We start from the raw sequence: 16,539 nt of genomic DNA, 5'->3' as shown, positions 1-16,539 counted from the left end.
GCCCATGGTCGTCGCCAGTGGTGCTCGTCAAAAAGAAAGATGGATCAACTAGATTCTGTGTAGACTATCGCAAACTCAACGACATAACCAAGAAAGATAGCTACCCGCTTCCACGAATAGATGACTCGCTCGATAGGCTCGGAGGAACAAAATGGTTCTCGACTTTAGATCTGTCTAGTGGCTATTGGCAAATTGAAAAGGATGAACATGACAAGGAAAAGACCGCATTCGTAACTGAGGGAGGGCTATTCCAATTCAAAGTAATGCCTTTCGGACTCTGCAATGCACCAGCAACGTTCGAACGATTGATGGAGCAAGTACTGCATGGTCTACAGTGGCAGACATGTTTGGTGTACTTAGACGATATCATTGTGTTCGGACAGACATTTGAACAAGAGCTAGAGCGACTCACAGAGGTATTTCAACGACTGCGTGATGCTCATTTGAAACTATACCCCTCGAAATGTGTTCTCTTCAGGCACCAAGTCCCATTCCTCGGGCATATCATTTCTGAACATGGCATAGCAACGGACCCAAGCAAGATTACTGCAGTGAATGAGTGGCCGAGACCAAAAACAGTGAAGGAAGTCTGAAGTTTCCTCGGTTTTTGTTCTTACTACCGGCGCTTTGTGAAAGACTTTGCACGCATTGCAAGACCCCTGCACAAGTTAACGGAGAAAGGCGCTCCGTTCAGATGGACGCAAGACTGCGAGCAAGCTTTCGAGACACTCAGGCGCGCCCTAACATCGTCACCTATCCTCCCATTTCCACATGATGATGATCCCTTCATCATTGACACAAACGCCAGCAATGACGGAATCGGCGCAGTACTCTCATAGGTACAAGATTGCCAGGAACGTGTTGTAGCTTACTTCAGCCGTGCCTTGAATAAAGCAGAAAGGCAGTATTGTGTGACCAGGAAGGAGTTGTTGGCACTCGTTCAGGGAGTGAAACACTTTCACCCTTACATCTATGGAGCAGAATTCCTGATACGTACTGATCATGGGGCACTGCGGTGGTTGATGGGGTTTAAAAACCCGGAGGGGCAAGTAGCACGATGGCTTGAACTCCTTGGTACTTATAACTTTCGGATCCAGCATAGAGCAGGGAATTCGCATGGGAACGCTGATGAACTTTCACGTAGACCATGCGTGGACTGTAAGCATTGTGAGCAGAAAGAGGCAAAGGGCTTTGCTTCGGATGATGAGCAGGAAGCTCATAGGACTAATGTCCGGGTTCACAGTGTGGGGATACAGTCGGGTCAGCCTGAGGACGCTCAGGACAGACCGAATAATTGCTCTGGTATAGGGAGCTGGAGAGTTGGGCATGTGGCCGATGCTCAACAAGAAGACAGGTGTCTTCGGAAGGTTATGGCTTGGAAACAGACAGATTATCGACCACTGTGGGAAGAAGTGTCACTGGAAGGACCAGAACTCAAAGCATATTGGATGTAATAGGACAGGTTGCATCTGAGGAATGGTCTTCTCTACCTAGATGGGAGAGTGAAGATGGCAGTCAAATAATCTGGCAGCTCGTTGTACCTGAAAATCTAAAGGCAGAAGCATTAAAACAGCTTCACGATCACAACATGACAGGTCATACTGGAATCACACGAACAGGGCAGAGAGTAAAAGAGAGATTCTACTGGTACGGTTACCAGAGAGATGTGGAGGAGTGGTGTAACTTATGCCAAATCTGCGGAGGAGCAAGGAAGGTATCTCAACGCAGACAAGCCAAAATGAGACAGTACAATGTCGGAAAGCCAATGGAGAAAATAGCTATCGACATCGTGGGACCATTTCCTACGTCAAGAACGGGAACAAATACATTATGGTTGTAGCTGACTACTTCACAAAGTGGACAGAAGCTTTCCCAATCCCTAATCAAACAGCAGAGACAGTAGCAAAAGCGCTGGTAGAAGAGTTCGTTTGTACGTTTGGTATACCAGTGGAAATCCACACCGACCAGGGAAGAAATTTCGAATCAAACCTCTTCAAAGAAGTTTGTCAACTGCTGGATATAGACAAGACACGCATCACGCCCTTTCATCCCCAATCAGATGGGATGGTCGAGCGATTTAACAGGACCCTCCAGGCGATGCTTTCAAAAGTCGTAGCGCCTGACCAAAGAGACTGGGACGAATGGCTCCCATACGTGATGATGGCTTACCGGACATCAATTCATGACACTACTAAATTCTCACCATGTGAAATGATGCTGGGAAGAAGTGTGAAACTCCCAATTGATGTTCTACTACCCAATGCAAGCACAGACACTGAAGAAGAAACCAACTACGCATACACGCTGGAAACGAAATGAGGAAAGTACACGACCTGGCGAGAAAAAACATACGAGGGAGCAGCACTCGCCAGAAAGCAACGTATGACAGAAGGGCGGTATCCAGTCCATTGGAAAGGGGTGATGCAGTTTGGCTAATCAATACAGCAACAAAGAAGGGACTTTCCCCAAAACTGAGACAAAATTGGCTTGGCCCGTACAAACAGTACTCGATAAGTTGAGCGATGTAACCTATCGAGTGAAGAAGGAGCCAGCAGGGAAGCCAAAAATTGTACATTGGGACAGACTGCGACTTTTCAGGGAAAGAATCCCGGCAAAACCGGCCAGAAAGCAAACACACGAGAAACAAACTCCTACAAGCGAAAGTGAATATCGACTATTTCTCCGCCCGAGAAGGAAACCAAAGCGGTACGGGTCTGATGGACTAGACTAATGTGCGAGTGGCAGTGATCGTCCTCCGTCGTTAATACCAGGGAGGTGAGAGGAAATACGTAGTGGTATTATGTCCAAATTCGGATGAGGAGTGGTAGCACCTTTCACTGTGTGTGGTTTAACATACAGACACTGGTCAATACTCTTCCAACCGCAAATTGTATCCTGACTTATTTTGGCAAATTTTTGGTTTGAATAAGAATGAAGAGAAAAAAGAGGAAAAAAATAACATTTTGGACTGTTTTATAAAACGAAGCTAGCCCCACGTCCTGGCTAGCTGCTGAGAACCAACGACACAAATCTGGGAAGTGCAGCAGAGGATGATCAACGACACACACACTTGTTTTGCAGCTGAGGAAGATCGACCACACAAACCCCGGTGACTACCGTGCCCGTTTGAGAAGAAGAATCAATTAAGAAAATCTAAGACCGTTCCAGATAATGCCTTGTAGTGAGATATAGAAGAAATTGAAGTTCTCGAAGAAATTCCAAGCAGAAGAAGAAGAAAAGAAGAGAAGAAGACGAAGAAAGTATAGACATAAGTCTAACTTTTGAATTAGATTGTTTTGAACCTAAAAGCCCGAATCATGGAGCTCCCAAAATTATGCTGTTTGGAAATGTTTGATTTTGTTCCCGGTTTACATAAATGAGAAATTGGTAGAAGAAGCAAATTACAGGAAAACCCAACTATGTCCTAACATTTCGGCCTGGGAATGGGGAGAAATATCCCACCAAAATTCAAACTCCTTCATTCAGGATGTATATATGTACACTTTGTAAATACATTTCCAAGTTTGTAATTTGCAAGGTCTGTTGACACCCAAAGCTCATAGGGGAAGTACGAGATAATAGTGGGAATATAATTTTTAATACAGTTGATAATGAGGGAGAGTAATGGCAAAACATTCCACACCAACCTCCACGAGTAGGTTTCACGGGGGTAGTGTGGCGAAAAGAGCACCTCTAAAATATGCGGCTCATGCCCTTAATTTCTGAACATGTGTAAAAATCCCAAAGAGTTTGCCCCTGTGCTTTTCCAATGGAGAATAGGAATAGAAGATTTTGGAACACCCTATAGTCTTATGATACACCCTGTGCAGAAACCAGGGTTAACGAGGTCCAGAGTAGGGAAAAGGCCAGAAGCCCTAGGGAAAAGGGCCTTGAAAATATTAAGCCATAGAAGTAGAGTTGTATAGAACCCCAATTCATTTTGATACATGATGGGTTAATAAGAGAGGAGTAGTCATGTGACCCTGGCTCAAGAGGATATAAATAGGGACTTTTCGATTTGCACGTTGAGCCAGGCGTCACCCTGTTATGACGTAGTTTTTACGTACTGCGCATGCGCGAGTGTCGACCCTCGGCTCATCGCACAAATTTCGAACGCGTTAACCCCGGTTATCACCGTCCACCCAAATCGGTTGCGCCGCGCTCAACCCACCTTGTCTATGACGTCACACTCCTCTCGCGATAGACGAAAATCATACGAAAGATCACGATGACTCTCGGGAAATCCGTGCTCAGTTCGCCTGTTTTCCTTTTTCTTTCGAGAGAATATGGATATTCTAATTACATGAAAGCTTATGATCTTGATACGTCACATCAGCAAGGCTGACATACAAACTACAGCCTCTGTTACCCAATTTATTTGCCCGCTTTCACTGTTTCGCACTTTGCAACTGCATACCGTAGTCCCACACATGCATTTACACGTAATGCTGTACGCAATCACATCTCGGTGCTTATAGGCTGGTGCAGTGCATTTACCTTGTAGTCTTACCATGCATCATGTTTTAAAATCCACAAAATCCATCCCAAGATGCTTATTCGGCATCTAGTCAAAGACAAAATAAATATTACAAGTACAGAAACAAGTCACAAATTCCGCGTATATGCACCCAAGGCACAGGTTGCCTCCTGCACACGCTACGAGACGTGACGCCCGAAATCGAAATGTGTTTTAGCAGCGGGTCAACGTACAGACGTGCCGCCTTGACGTACGGTTGCGCTCGGCGGCACGTCCTTCTCGTTCACCTAATCGAAAACTCCCTACTACCGCGAGCTCACTGCACAACTTTTCAGTTGGGTTGGGGGGGGGGGGGGCGGTAAGTGCGGGTCCACAGCACTCTCTCTCTCTCTCTCTCTTTAGGAATAACTATAACATTAATGGGGAACCACTAGGCCAGTGTAACAGAGCTTAGCAGAGAGAAAACCATCGGTTGTAACAGCAGGAACTACAATATAGCAATGCTGCACTGAACCGTATTTCGGACTGTCGTTTCCACACCAGCCTCCTTCTTGCAACTGGTAGTCTCTGGTACTAGACCCTGTGAATTGGTTACTGTATGGTTGATTGGGAGAATGACATGCCTGGTTTCTAATGCGCCTAGTGAGTCCTAATGCCTGTATATATACGTGGGGTATGACTTTGTGCGAGCTTTCTGAATAAGGTGCTGACCACATGATGTGCTGCTACACATATAGTACACATTATACCTGTAGACACAAGAATTAAGGCTCTTGGACCGCTCCCCGGCTACGCTACAGTATATTGAAAAACACTGCGCTTTTCTGCTGTTTTCTATGTATAAACGAAAATAAATGTGAGATTTTGACAGTTTCCAGGAAAAGAAAAACAGTGCAACTCGTTTATCATCTAAACAACGCCCGTCTTGAATCTGTTGAATTCGTGAAGTGCTTGGATGTAACCATCACTTCTGATTTGAAGTGGACCAAACACATTAACAATACTGTCAATAAAGCCAATAACGTCCTTGTATTTCTAAGACGCAATTTTCTCTTAACATCCGCTGATGTCAAAGCCACATCTTACAAAACATTGGTTCGACCAATTGAAGAGTGTGCTTCCTCTGTTTGGGATCCATTTTCCGAAAACCTCATCCACAAAGTGGAGATGGTCCCTAGAAGAGCTGACAGATTCACTTTGAAACGCTACCAAAATACCTCAAGTGTCACTATAATGCTGCAAAGGCCTAATTGGACCACTCTGGAACAGATGTCACAAATGTACACACTAGTAGTTATGTACATATGTATGATGTACTGTATGCATGGCTGTTTTAATGTGTATGTACACAGGTTGACTAGATTCATGGAGAACATTCTTTATGGTATAGATATAGTACATACAGGCTGACCAGATCAGAGGAGAATTTTCTAGGTGGTATACAATGTAGCTATACAGTACATGCATGTAACAGGAAATATATTATAGCTCACTCAATCTAGATTGATTTCACCCATTCCAGAATGTTCTGTTAAGTGCTAACATATTTGACTGAGTGAGGCACTGTCCCTGTAGCCCAATGTGATTGGTAGTTATTCTTGCCAATGATGTTTTGTACATAGATAGGCAGTGAATCATCCAGGATTCCTGGAACTTGGACTAGCTAGAATGTGTGGCCCCAGGTACTGGAGAGAGTTACAGAATGTGCTAGAAGGGGGTGAATGGATAGTATAAAAGCCAGAGAAATTCTGCAGTAGGCAGAGTACCTAACACCTCTGCTCTGAGAGTTACGTCACATCTGGCTCTGAAGCGACTTGTTATAGTCAGTCCTGTGTTACCTGCTGACCTGGTATGTTTTTGGAGATACTTGGCCTGGGAAACATTTTGCCTGCAGATTAATTTGCCTTCATTGGAGATAGACTCCATGTTTTTATGTCAATGGACATTGCTACGGCAAAGCTGTGACGGGCTGGAGTCCTAGCTGGACAATATAAAGTGAATCATTATTCAACGCATCGACTGGACGTGGTCGTTTGATCTGCACATTTCACTGTGAACATTATACCGTGGATCTATTGTGGACATATATCCTGGATTTATAACGCGGACTATTGTAACCTGTGCCTCTGGATTTACGTCGCAGGAATCATTCATCGGTGCATCGCGGATCATTCATTTGTGCATCGAACATCGTATCTGGATACTACCAGGGAACTGTAGCGACTTTGTGATAGTTTGGATGCATGTAAGTGATTCCATTACCGATTTGTAATTGTTTCTATTGATCATTGTTGTACTGATATGACGCCGATTACCAGTCTGTACCCACAATATCACTATTAATAAACCGCCTGAACATCAGTTGATTGTTTCTTTTGTGCGATCATTCTCAGAGTGATTTTGGTCGTAACACAGACTAACAATTACGTACAAAATACACAATAAGCTTACTCATCTTCCGGCACAGGACTATATTATCACAAGGTTACCCAGTTGACAAGAGACACCCAACCACATTCCTATCATATACCACACTCGAAAGCTGAATCGCATCGCCAGAGGTCCAGAGGAGAGCTGAGAGATTCACTATGAATCGCTACCATTATATAAGTGTCACTATGTTGCTGCAAAAACTTAATTGGACTACTCTGGAACAGGTTGACCATTATTATGTACAAAATACATGATAATCTGACTCATCTTTCGGCACACGACTATAATATCAAACAGATTACTCAGTTGACGAGAGCCACCCAACCACATTCCTATCAAATACCATACTCGAGAACTGATTTCCGTCGCCATTCGTTCTTTCCGAAAGCAGTAAGGAGCTGGAATTCCCTGTCCTTAAAAATTGCTGCAGCGCCATCTGTGGGAGCATTCCGTAACCGGCTACGGTTCATCACACTGGCTAGTCTGTCTTTGTTCTCCATAATGTGTGCTTGTAAAAGTCTTTAAATAAACAGTAATATAATGTGAATAACACAGTCTGCAAGAATCTTCTTCTTATTGAAAGAGGCAGACTTAACCAAGAGAAGAAGAAGGAGAAGACATGATTAAAATTTGTCTGTAAACTGTTTTCAATGGTTTGATCTTGTGTCTTAGGATTCGGATCTATACACACGTATACATACATGTAGATGATGATGAAAACAAATATATATATATTTTTTTTTTGGACAACATCCATAGCAGCCCGCAGGCTGAATTACAAACATTTTACTTGAATAAGTGTGAGAAAATTGAAATATAATATAGAAAAAAAGCATAAAAAGAAAAAAACAAACAAAAATATCAGGGTTAAACATTTCACAATGAAATCTTTCATCATCATTAATGGTCATGTCATTTACCTCCAAACGTGTGTCTATTCCAAAGTATACTTGATTACGAACACCAAACAAATCAAATAAAACCAAATCCAGTACCTAAATCAGATGATTAACATATTTTGCTCGTTGTACATAATGCCCATGAAAGCTGCAGGACCTAATGTGAAGTTGTAAAGAAGAGAAAGAGAGAGAGAGAGGGAAAGAGGGGGAGAGAGAGAGGAGGACGTTTCACTGGACAGCGTGTTTGAGAGAGGGATAGAGAGAGGTTTAAGAAGTTGCAAAAAGGAGATTTAATCAGGATGTTCAAAATCATATTAAGAACCGAAACAAACAAGCTTTAGCTTAATTCTAATTCAAAGATTGTAACCATCAGAAAATGTCACACAGACTGGTAAGTAATTACCGAAAAATATCTTACATAATAATACCGATATTCAGTCTTCATATTGTGTTGTATTGAAAATATATTACATTGCGATATCCTATGTAAAATAATAATTAAGTAAAATCTTTTAATATTCAACCTTATCAACCTGCAACTGATCAATCTACAAACATATTCAATCTGAATTATACCTTAGGTGTGAGCTATAATGTGAACAAAGAGCAATAATAAAATTACCTGGAGTTCATATCCTGTTCATCAAAATAATGTTATTAGTAGTGTCAGCAATAATTACAATAATAATAATGATGATGATGATGATAATAATAATGATAACAATAGATATTATGAAAAACATACATACATTATATATATACATATCAAAAAGGTATGTATCAGAAAGGTCCATAGCCTCTAACATGGCCATGTCGGCGATAGGTTACTCCCACAAAGGCCAACCCATTATTCAATTCTCTCTCTTCATATTCATGGTTTGTCACTGCGAATTGTGTGTTGAATATGAACAAAGAAAATGGACTGTGTGGGTTGGCTTTTTTCTCCCTTTATAGCCAATATGATGAGCATATATATATATATATATATATGTATATATATATATGTTTTTTTGTTTTTTTTTGAGAATCCTTCCGTACACACTGGTTTTAAAAGGTGGGGATCGAAAAAGTCCAACTAGGTCCTGCCCTGTTAGTATAAATGTGCCATGATATCTTTGAATGATTTTAGAATTTGATAAAAAACCTGGCCACAAACTTAAACAAGCAGGATGAATGACAAAAGTTTATTTGGATCACCGGTTCAGCTGACTTTTCTTTTCGACACTTCTTAGTCTTCATTTAAAAACAGATTACATCTTACTGTTTTCGACCCAGTAACTGATCACTTGCTTGATCAGGAGAATCCATGATTTCACTGGTTGTCATATCGATAACAGATAACAATGACAAATTAAAGCAAATGTACAAATCCAGTCACCTCAAAATGCGTTGGCCTTTTATTTATTTATTTGTTTATCACGCTCCTTATGAATAATGTACAAACATACTTTTATCTGTACTTGTATCCAGGAATAGTACAGGGAGTACATTTCGTTTTCTTCAATCCTTAATTCGTGAATAATATTATTGGATCTAATGTTTGTCCCTTCAAATGCGTGCACGTACTTGTGTAAGGCACATTCCAGCGTTATTCGTATCATGTACTCTTTTTCGTCGTGCATTCTTGCTAATTAAGCTCTATTTTGATTGTTGTTATTTCTTTTCTTTTTTGTCCTCCACAGGTTCAAGATCTGGAGTTGTATCTCAGCAAAGAGCAAGAGAATATAAAACATCAGTCCTCAGGAGGAGGCGACTTGGCCCGATGGGTGTGTACTATGCCAAGTCTACGGGAGTTCGAGCTGTCGTGCCTCTACTTGCCCGATGGTTTCCTCTCAACAGCCAGTGCTTTAGCATCATCATGTCAGGTATGTAATCTTCGTCCTTTGCTGTTTGGATCATAGAAGACCATGCGTGAAAACTGATTAGGCAAATCATGATTTTCTTGAAAGATAAAATGATTTATATATATTTCAATTTCTAGCAGTTTGACAACATTGTGACATAACTAATTTCATTTGTAACTAGTCTTCCTCATCTGTATACGCTTGGTAAGGGTACTTCTGTTAAAATGAATGCTTTACTCTGAACTGAATACAATAAAAAAGAACGATATCTGACACCTGGCCTTTTGCCTTCTTGAAAGTCGAGACGACGATATTTCTTATCTTCCGGGTTTTTTTTTTTTTCTTTCTGGAAACCACTTTTATTTTTGTCTCTCTCTCCCTCTCTCCGTCTCTCATACCTCTCTTACCGCCATGATTAACTGCTATCTCATCGTTTACGTGCGAATATTCTTGACCCAAATAATATTAAATGGAACGTTCGTACTAATGTTTCAGATCACATTATTAGTTTGAGGAGATATACGAACATGGAATAAACAGAATAAACGTACTCTCCTATACTTGAACCACTGGCTGTGCTTACCCTCCGTATATTTTTTTAATTGATATTTTTATGTTAAACATATTTTTTTTTTAGTACGCAACTAAACCAAACAAACATTGGCAATATTCCATTCTTAAATCACACGTTTTATGTAAAAGTGTATTGAATTATTACATTTGTGGTCGATTTCTTTGTATATTACATTGTATTAGTAGGAACATTGTCTAGTCACAAACTGCAAGTGGTATCGTGAAATAGGACAGGGAGTAGATTTTGGTATAATATGCATCGTTTGACCTTCTTTCCATGACTAACATAAATGTAACCATCAGGACATTTCCCTGGCTTCTCTATTTACAAATCAATTATTGGTCTTATGCACGTACAAATGTATCCAGTCCTTCAGAAGAATTGCTTTTTTTTTTGCTCATTGTTTTTCAACAGATTCGCAATCTGGTGTTTGATTTTCGCAGAGGCTTTGGTGATTCTAAATCTCGATCTCATGTCGATTCTCAATATCAATCATCGCTTGGAGGAGACCTGGTGCGCTGTGTGTGTGCCTTGCCAAGTCTTCACAAGTTCAGTCTGTGGTGCCCCTACTTGACCGATGATTTCCTCTCAGCAGCAGCCGCTTCAGCATCATCCTGTCAGGTATGTCATCTTTAATTATTGAACCAATTCCTTATGGTGTGTAACAGTGCCCCTCTTTTGTCAAAATGACTGACAATGTATTATTTGTTATTCCTTTCGGTTTTTTTTTTTTTTTTTTTTTTTTTTAGTTCAGTATTGCCCGGGAAATCTACAATATGCCAGTAATAGATTCTACTTCATTTTTTGTTGATTGTTTGTGAACAAAGTCTATTTACTCATTGCTAATTCGAATTGTAGCGATCATTTTCGTCAAATTTCCTTCAAATTCTTATCATATCTTTCCTGTTGTGATTTCTTTGGTTATTCGATTTTTCACTTTTTCCACATCAATGAGTAACAGCACACACGTGTACTCCACCCATTCACACACAAAAAAAACCCAACAACAACACACACACACAACATAGACACACACATTATACAAACACACCCTCATCATAGTACATACGGAGACAGCATATGAACTCATACATAAGCGAAAACAGTGACCCATGATTTCGAGGCACATATGATAAAAGACAATTCACATGTGAAGAGTTTAAGACCCTTTGATTGATAAGGAATTTAGTATATTGAAAGACACTGTGGTTTTCTGCTGTTTTCTATGTATGAACGAAAATAAATGCGAGATTTTGAAAGATTCCAGGAAAAGAAAAACAGTGCAACTCGTTTATCATCTGAACAACGCCCGTCTTGAATCTGTTGAATCGTGAAGTACTTGGATGTAACCATCACTTATGATTTGAAGTGGACCAAACACATCAACTATACTGTCAATAAAGCCAATAACGTCCTTGTATTTCTAAGACGCAATTTTCTCTTAAAATCCGCTGATGTCAAAGCAATAGCTTACAAAACATTGGTTGGGCCAATTGAAGAGTGTGCTTCCGTTGTTTGGGATCCTTTTTCCGAGAACCTAATCCACAAAGTGGAGATGGTCCCTAGAAGAGCTGCGAGATTCACTTTGAATCGCTGCCATTATACCTCAAGTGTCACTACAATGCTGCAAAAGCTTGATTGGACCACTCTGGAACAGACTTACCATTATGTACAAAATGCACAATAATCTTACTCATCTTTCGGCACAGGACTATAATATCAAGCAGGTTACTCAGTTGACGAGAGCCACGCAACCACATTCCTATCAGATACACCATACTCGAGAACTGAATCGCGTCGCAATTCGTTCTTTACGATAACTGCAAGGAACTGAAATCCCTGTCCTCTAAAACTGTTGCAGCGCCATCTGTGGGATCATTCCTTAACCGACTAACCGTTGATCACAACGGCTAGTCTGTCTTTGTTCGACATTTGTTATGTGCTTGTAAATATCTATAAATAAACAACATTACAATGTAAATAACACAGTCTGCAATAATCTTCAGCCTATTAAAGGAGGCAAAACTTACCAAGAGAAGAAGAAAAAGAAGAAGAAGGGGAAATGAAGAAAAAGAAGTAGAAGAAGAAGAGGACATGATTAAAATTGTCTGTATACTGTTTTCAATATTTGATCTTGTGTCTTCAGATTGGAATCCATACACATGTATAATGATGAAAAGGTATTTTTTATTGGGAAACATGCATAGCAGCCCGTTACATGACTAAGTGTGAGAAAATTGAAATATAATATAGAAAAAAGGCATAAAAAGGACAAAACAAACAAACAAAAATAGAAGGGTTAAACATTTCACAGTGAATTTTTTCATCATCATTAATGGTTATGTCATGTTCCTCCAAACATGTAGCTATTTCAAAGTATACTTGATTACAAACACTAAACAAATCAAATAAAACCAAAGCCAGTACCCAAATCAGATGATTAACATATTTTGCTCGTTGTACATAATGCCCATGAAAGCTGCAGAACCTAATGTGAAGTTGTGGTGTTATGCCCCTTAGTTAAGTTCACATATAAAATTTTATGTGTCTTTCTCTTGATTTGATCACTACCCCATATTTGCTGTAGAATATGTCCACCCTATCAGTCAGAATTTTAAATTTTGTCAAGAAGGAACTATAATTGACATGAGGCAGTACAGTTTGATGCTCTTATGAGACATTTTGTTCAGTTACCAGGAATTGAGAATATTTGCACCTCTGAAAAATGAAAGCAACCCACCCCATTTAAAAAATGGAGTGGGCCAAGAGATAAGAGGAGAGATGAATTGGGTGGTAGTGGCCACGTTATCATTACACCGTTTGCCACCATCATCTCAACTAAACAACTCTTGTGTCTGTCCTCATCATTTGTATCAGGTAAGCAAATTTCTCATTATATGACATATTCATTGTTGTTTGACATTAATTGAATGTCTCACTTTGTATGAAAGGACAGAAGAACCGGCAATGACCAAGCATTGTTGCATTTAATTGTCTAGATTTAATGGAAAGTGAGTTTTGTGATTTGATATTGCATCGAAAGAGGTTCAATGAAGACTTGGCGGTTACTAAACTGATAATCTGTGCAAAAGTAATTCTGTCAGGAAAATACACAATGTCATCACTTGTTGAGGAACTTAAAAGAAGGATATTCTGTAGTGTATATAATATAAGTATAGATAGATGTAGTCCAACAGATTATCTCTCTCATGTGAAAGTGTACATCAGGCGTATTATTGTGTAGCTAACTGAGTAGTAGCCCTGTTCAGTCTGACACTCGGGTGAACACAGTCTAGGATAGCCCCTACTGTAGAAAGTGATGACCCAAAGAGGCACTGTAACATACATGTATATAGCCAAGATGTGAACATGGTCTTTCTTATCGGTTCACAAATAGAGAGTAACTCCTGACCACTAGGCTGAGGGCGATGGCCAGCCCAGGGGACATCTCCAAGCTGTTGGGTTACGATTAGTCTCATCATGCAGACTCTTAGTCTCTTTGAGGGGGTCTGCTTATGTCTTGTAAATGTACTATTTTGTATAGGAACAAGTGGTGTATCCTAGCCCGAGCTTAATGATTAATAAGAGAATATAGATGAATAATGAAACTGTGTATTAATCTTTGATAAGAAATAGAAAATAATCTGTGACAGTGATGATAGCATAGATTCGAGTGTGAGTATGCCTACATGTATGTCCATGCTTGGATAATGTTACCTATAGTGGGTCTAGGTGATGTAGACTACAAAGACCGGTGATGAGATACCGCATCCAGGCAGGAGGGAGAGGCTTGTCCCTTTATGTTTAGATAACAGGGCTGGTAGTAACCTCAATCAAGATAACATTGGCAGTACATTGTACCACTGCTTGCAGTTTGATTATGCTGTTGGAAAGAGGAGTTTTCTCTTCTCCCTTGGAAAAGGCAGTTCCTTGTGTGAGCTTCATGATTTAGCTCCAATGTAGGTAAAAGAGAGAGCAGTTGTGTTATGGACAGCCTCGGCGGGAATACCTGGTTCATCCAAGTAAATGAAGAGGTACCATGGAATGTGGCCCTACAGGGGCCAAGAGCCCTAACTGTCCAGGTGGCCGATGCCCACATTTCTTCTGCACTCCCTCAACTGACCTTCGGTGAGATCAGAGCTGCCCAGGAGGAAGATCAAACTATATCCGTCATCCTTGGTTTGAAAGAAAGGAAGAAGCACCTAACCATGTCCGAAAGGAAGAAACAGCCTCGAGACATCGCCAAGATGCTTCGTGAATCAAAGAGGCTCGAACTGGACGAACACGGGGTTCTCAGAAGGAAAACCACCACACGTACTCAGCTGGTCCTCCCTGCAAAGTACAAGCCTCTAGTGTATGAGGAGCTACACGTCAAGATGGGCCATCTGGGACCAGATAGGGTGGTACAGCTGGCAAGGGAACGGTTCTATTGGCCAGGTATGGAAAGTGATATACACCACTTCATCACTGCAACTTGTACCTGCCTCAAGGACAAGAGGCCAGTTAGACCCTCCAGAGCCCCATTGACGAGCATCCAAACAACACAACCCCTGGAGCTTGTCTCGATAGACTTCCTCCATCTGGAAGAGCAAGGGCGGCTATGAATATATCTTAGTTGTGGTCGAGCATTTTACAAGACTGGCTCAGGCATACCCAACGAAAGACAAATCAGCAAAGACGGTGGCTGACAAGATGTTTAACAACTTCATCTTACAGTTTGGTTTTCCCCATCGTATTCACCACGATCAGGGAGGCGAATTCGAGAACCGTCTGTTGCGCCGTCTTGAAACACTGACAAACATCAAACACTCTAGAACGACTCCGTACCACCCAGAGGGGAATGGTCAAGTGGAAAGGTTTAACCGTACCCTCTTGGCCATGCTTCGTACCCTCACGTCTAGCGAGAAAGCCTGTTGGAAGGATCACCTCCCCAAGGTGATTCACGCCTACAATTGCACAAGGTCAGAGGCAACAGGATTCTCCCCGTTCTTCCTGATGTATGGTCGGGAACCTAGACTGCCCATTGACTTGGTGTTCCAACTGAAGAGAGGCGGGCAGGAGGAAGGGGTCAAGTACTCTGATTTTTGTGGAAAGTGGAAGCAGCAGATGCAGGTGGCATACGACCTGGCTCGGAAGAATGCCGACATGAACAATTCCAGGGGAAAGCTGAACCATGACAAGAAGAGACCAAGTTTGCCACTGGACTGTGGTGATCGGGTGCTTGTCAGGAACTATAAACGGCATCCTGGTCCAAACAAGCTACAGTCATACTGGGAGGAAGGAATTTACAAGGTTGTCAAAAGGGTAGCTGATGACTTACCAGTGTACGAGGTAACCCCAGAGGACGAATCGGGTCATATACGAGTCCTGCACCGAAACATGTTGATGCCCTGTGAGAGCCTTCCAACTGCAGGAGATTGTCAAGTTCAAGGGAATGGTAAGGACACGAGGGCACCCTCTCATCGAAGGACAAGAACAAATAGGAAAACACCTCACCGCTTGTCTCTTTCTTCAGATGATTCCTCAGGTGAAGAATTGTATTTCCTTGAAGCAGCAAGGAGACGGGACCCCAATCATCAGTCATCAGATAGTGAAAGTGTGGTAGAGAGTGTTCCCTCTGACAAGGAAGTCCTCTCAGATGAACCCCAACAACCCCCTTCGACAGAACCAGATCTGGCAACAGGGGATGGAACTCAATTGGTGCCAAATAGAGAGAGGAGGAACTTGACACCACCACTTCCAGATGACCATGAACCAGAGTTACCTGATGATCAGCAAAGACACAACACTCCCCCGCTACAACCACCCGATCCTGTAGTGAATGTCACCTCGCAACCACGACGTCGTCAGCCCCCTTCGAGACTGACATATGACAACTTAGGTGCCCCAACCTACCAAACAACTCAAACAAACCTCATGCAGATACCAGCTGCAACCCGCAACCCGCAACATGTAACCAACTCCCACCCCTTCCAGCCTCATGTCCCCCCTTTCATACCTCAGGCCTATCTAATGTCTCATCCTCCTCTCTATCCTTCATATCCTGAGTATTATCCAGTTGCTACCAGGCCGAGTCAACCCCAGTTGATGTCACTACCGACGCAGGGAGTACAGCAACTAGCAGAAACAACAATACAGCCCCATGATGTTCGCCAGGTCCCACCTTGGAAGGAGCCTGCTGTGGTGCCTAGAATGAGCTGGCTGACTGGAGGGACGGGTTCTCGCGCATTTGGCCCGACGTGTTAGCCGGCTAGACGAATTGGAGAAGAATACAAGCATATCTTCGGACTCTAAGCATAAAAGTTGAGAAAT

General features: G+C 41.7%; 1 protein-coding gene across 1 annotated transcript in view; it reads left to right on the top strand.

Moving 5' to 3' along the window:
• LOC140235600 (uncharacterized) overlaps positions 1-10,863 on the top strand; it is a 203,731-nt gene extending 192,868 nt beyond the window's left edge. Inside the window, exons 9-10 of the mRNA XM_072315606.1 lie at positions 9,492-9,674; positions 10,642-10,863. Coding sequence (XP_072171707.1) covers positions 9,492-9,674; positions 10,642-10,863 — 405 coding nt within the window. The remainder of the gene's footprint in view (positions 1-9,491; positions 9,675-10,641) is intronic.
• Positions 10,864-16,539: the final 5,676 nt, after the last annotated feature.

The sequence above is a fragment of the Diadema setosum genome, chromosome 12, assembly GCF_964275005.1.
Source record: "Diadema setosum chromosome 12, eeDiaSeto1, whole genome shotgun sequence".
Classification (NCBI taxonomy): Eukaryota; Metazoa; Echinodermata; class Echinoidea; order Diadematoida; family Diadematidae; genus Diadema; species Diadema setosum.
This window is presented reverse-complemented; position numbering and strand designations above follow the sequence as displayed.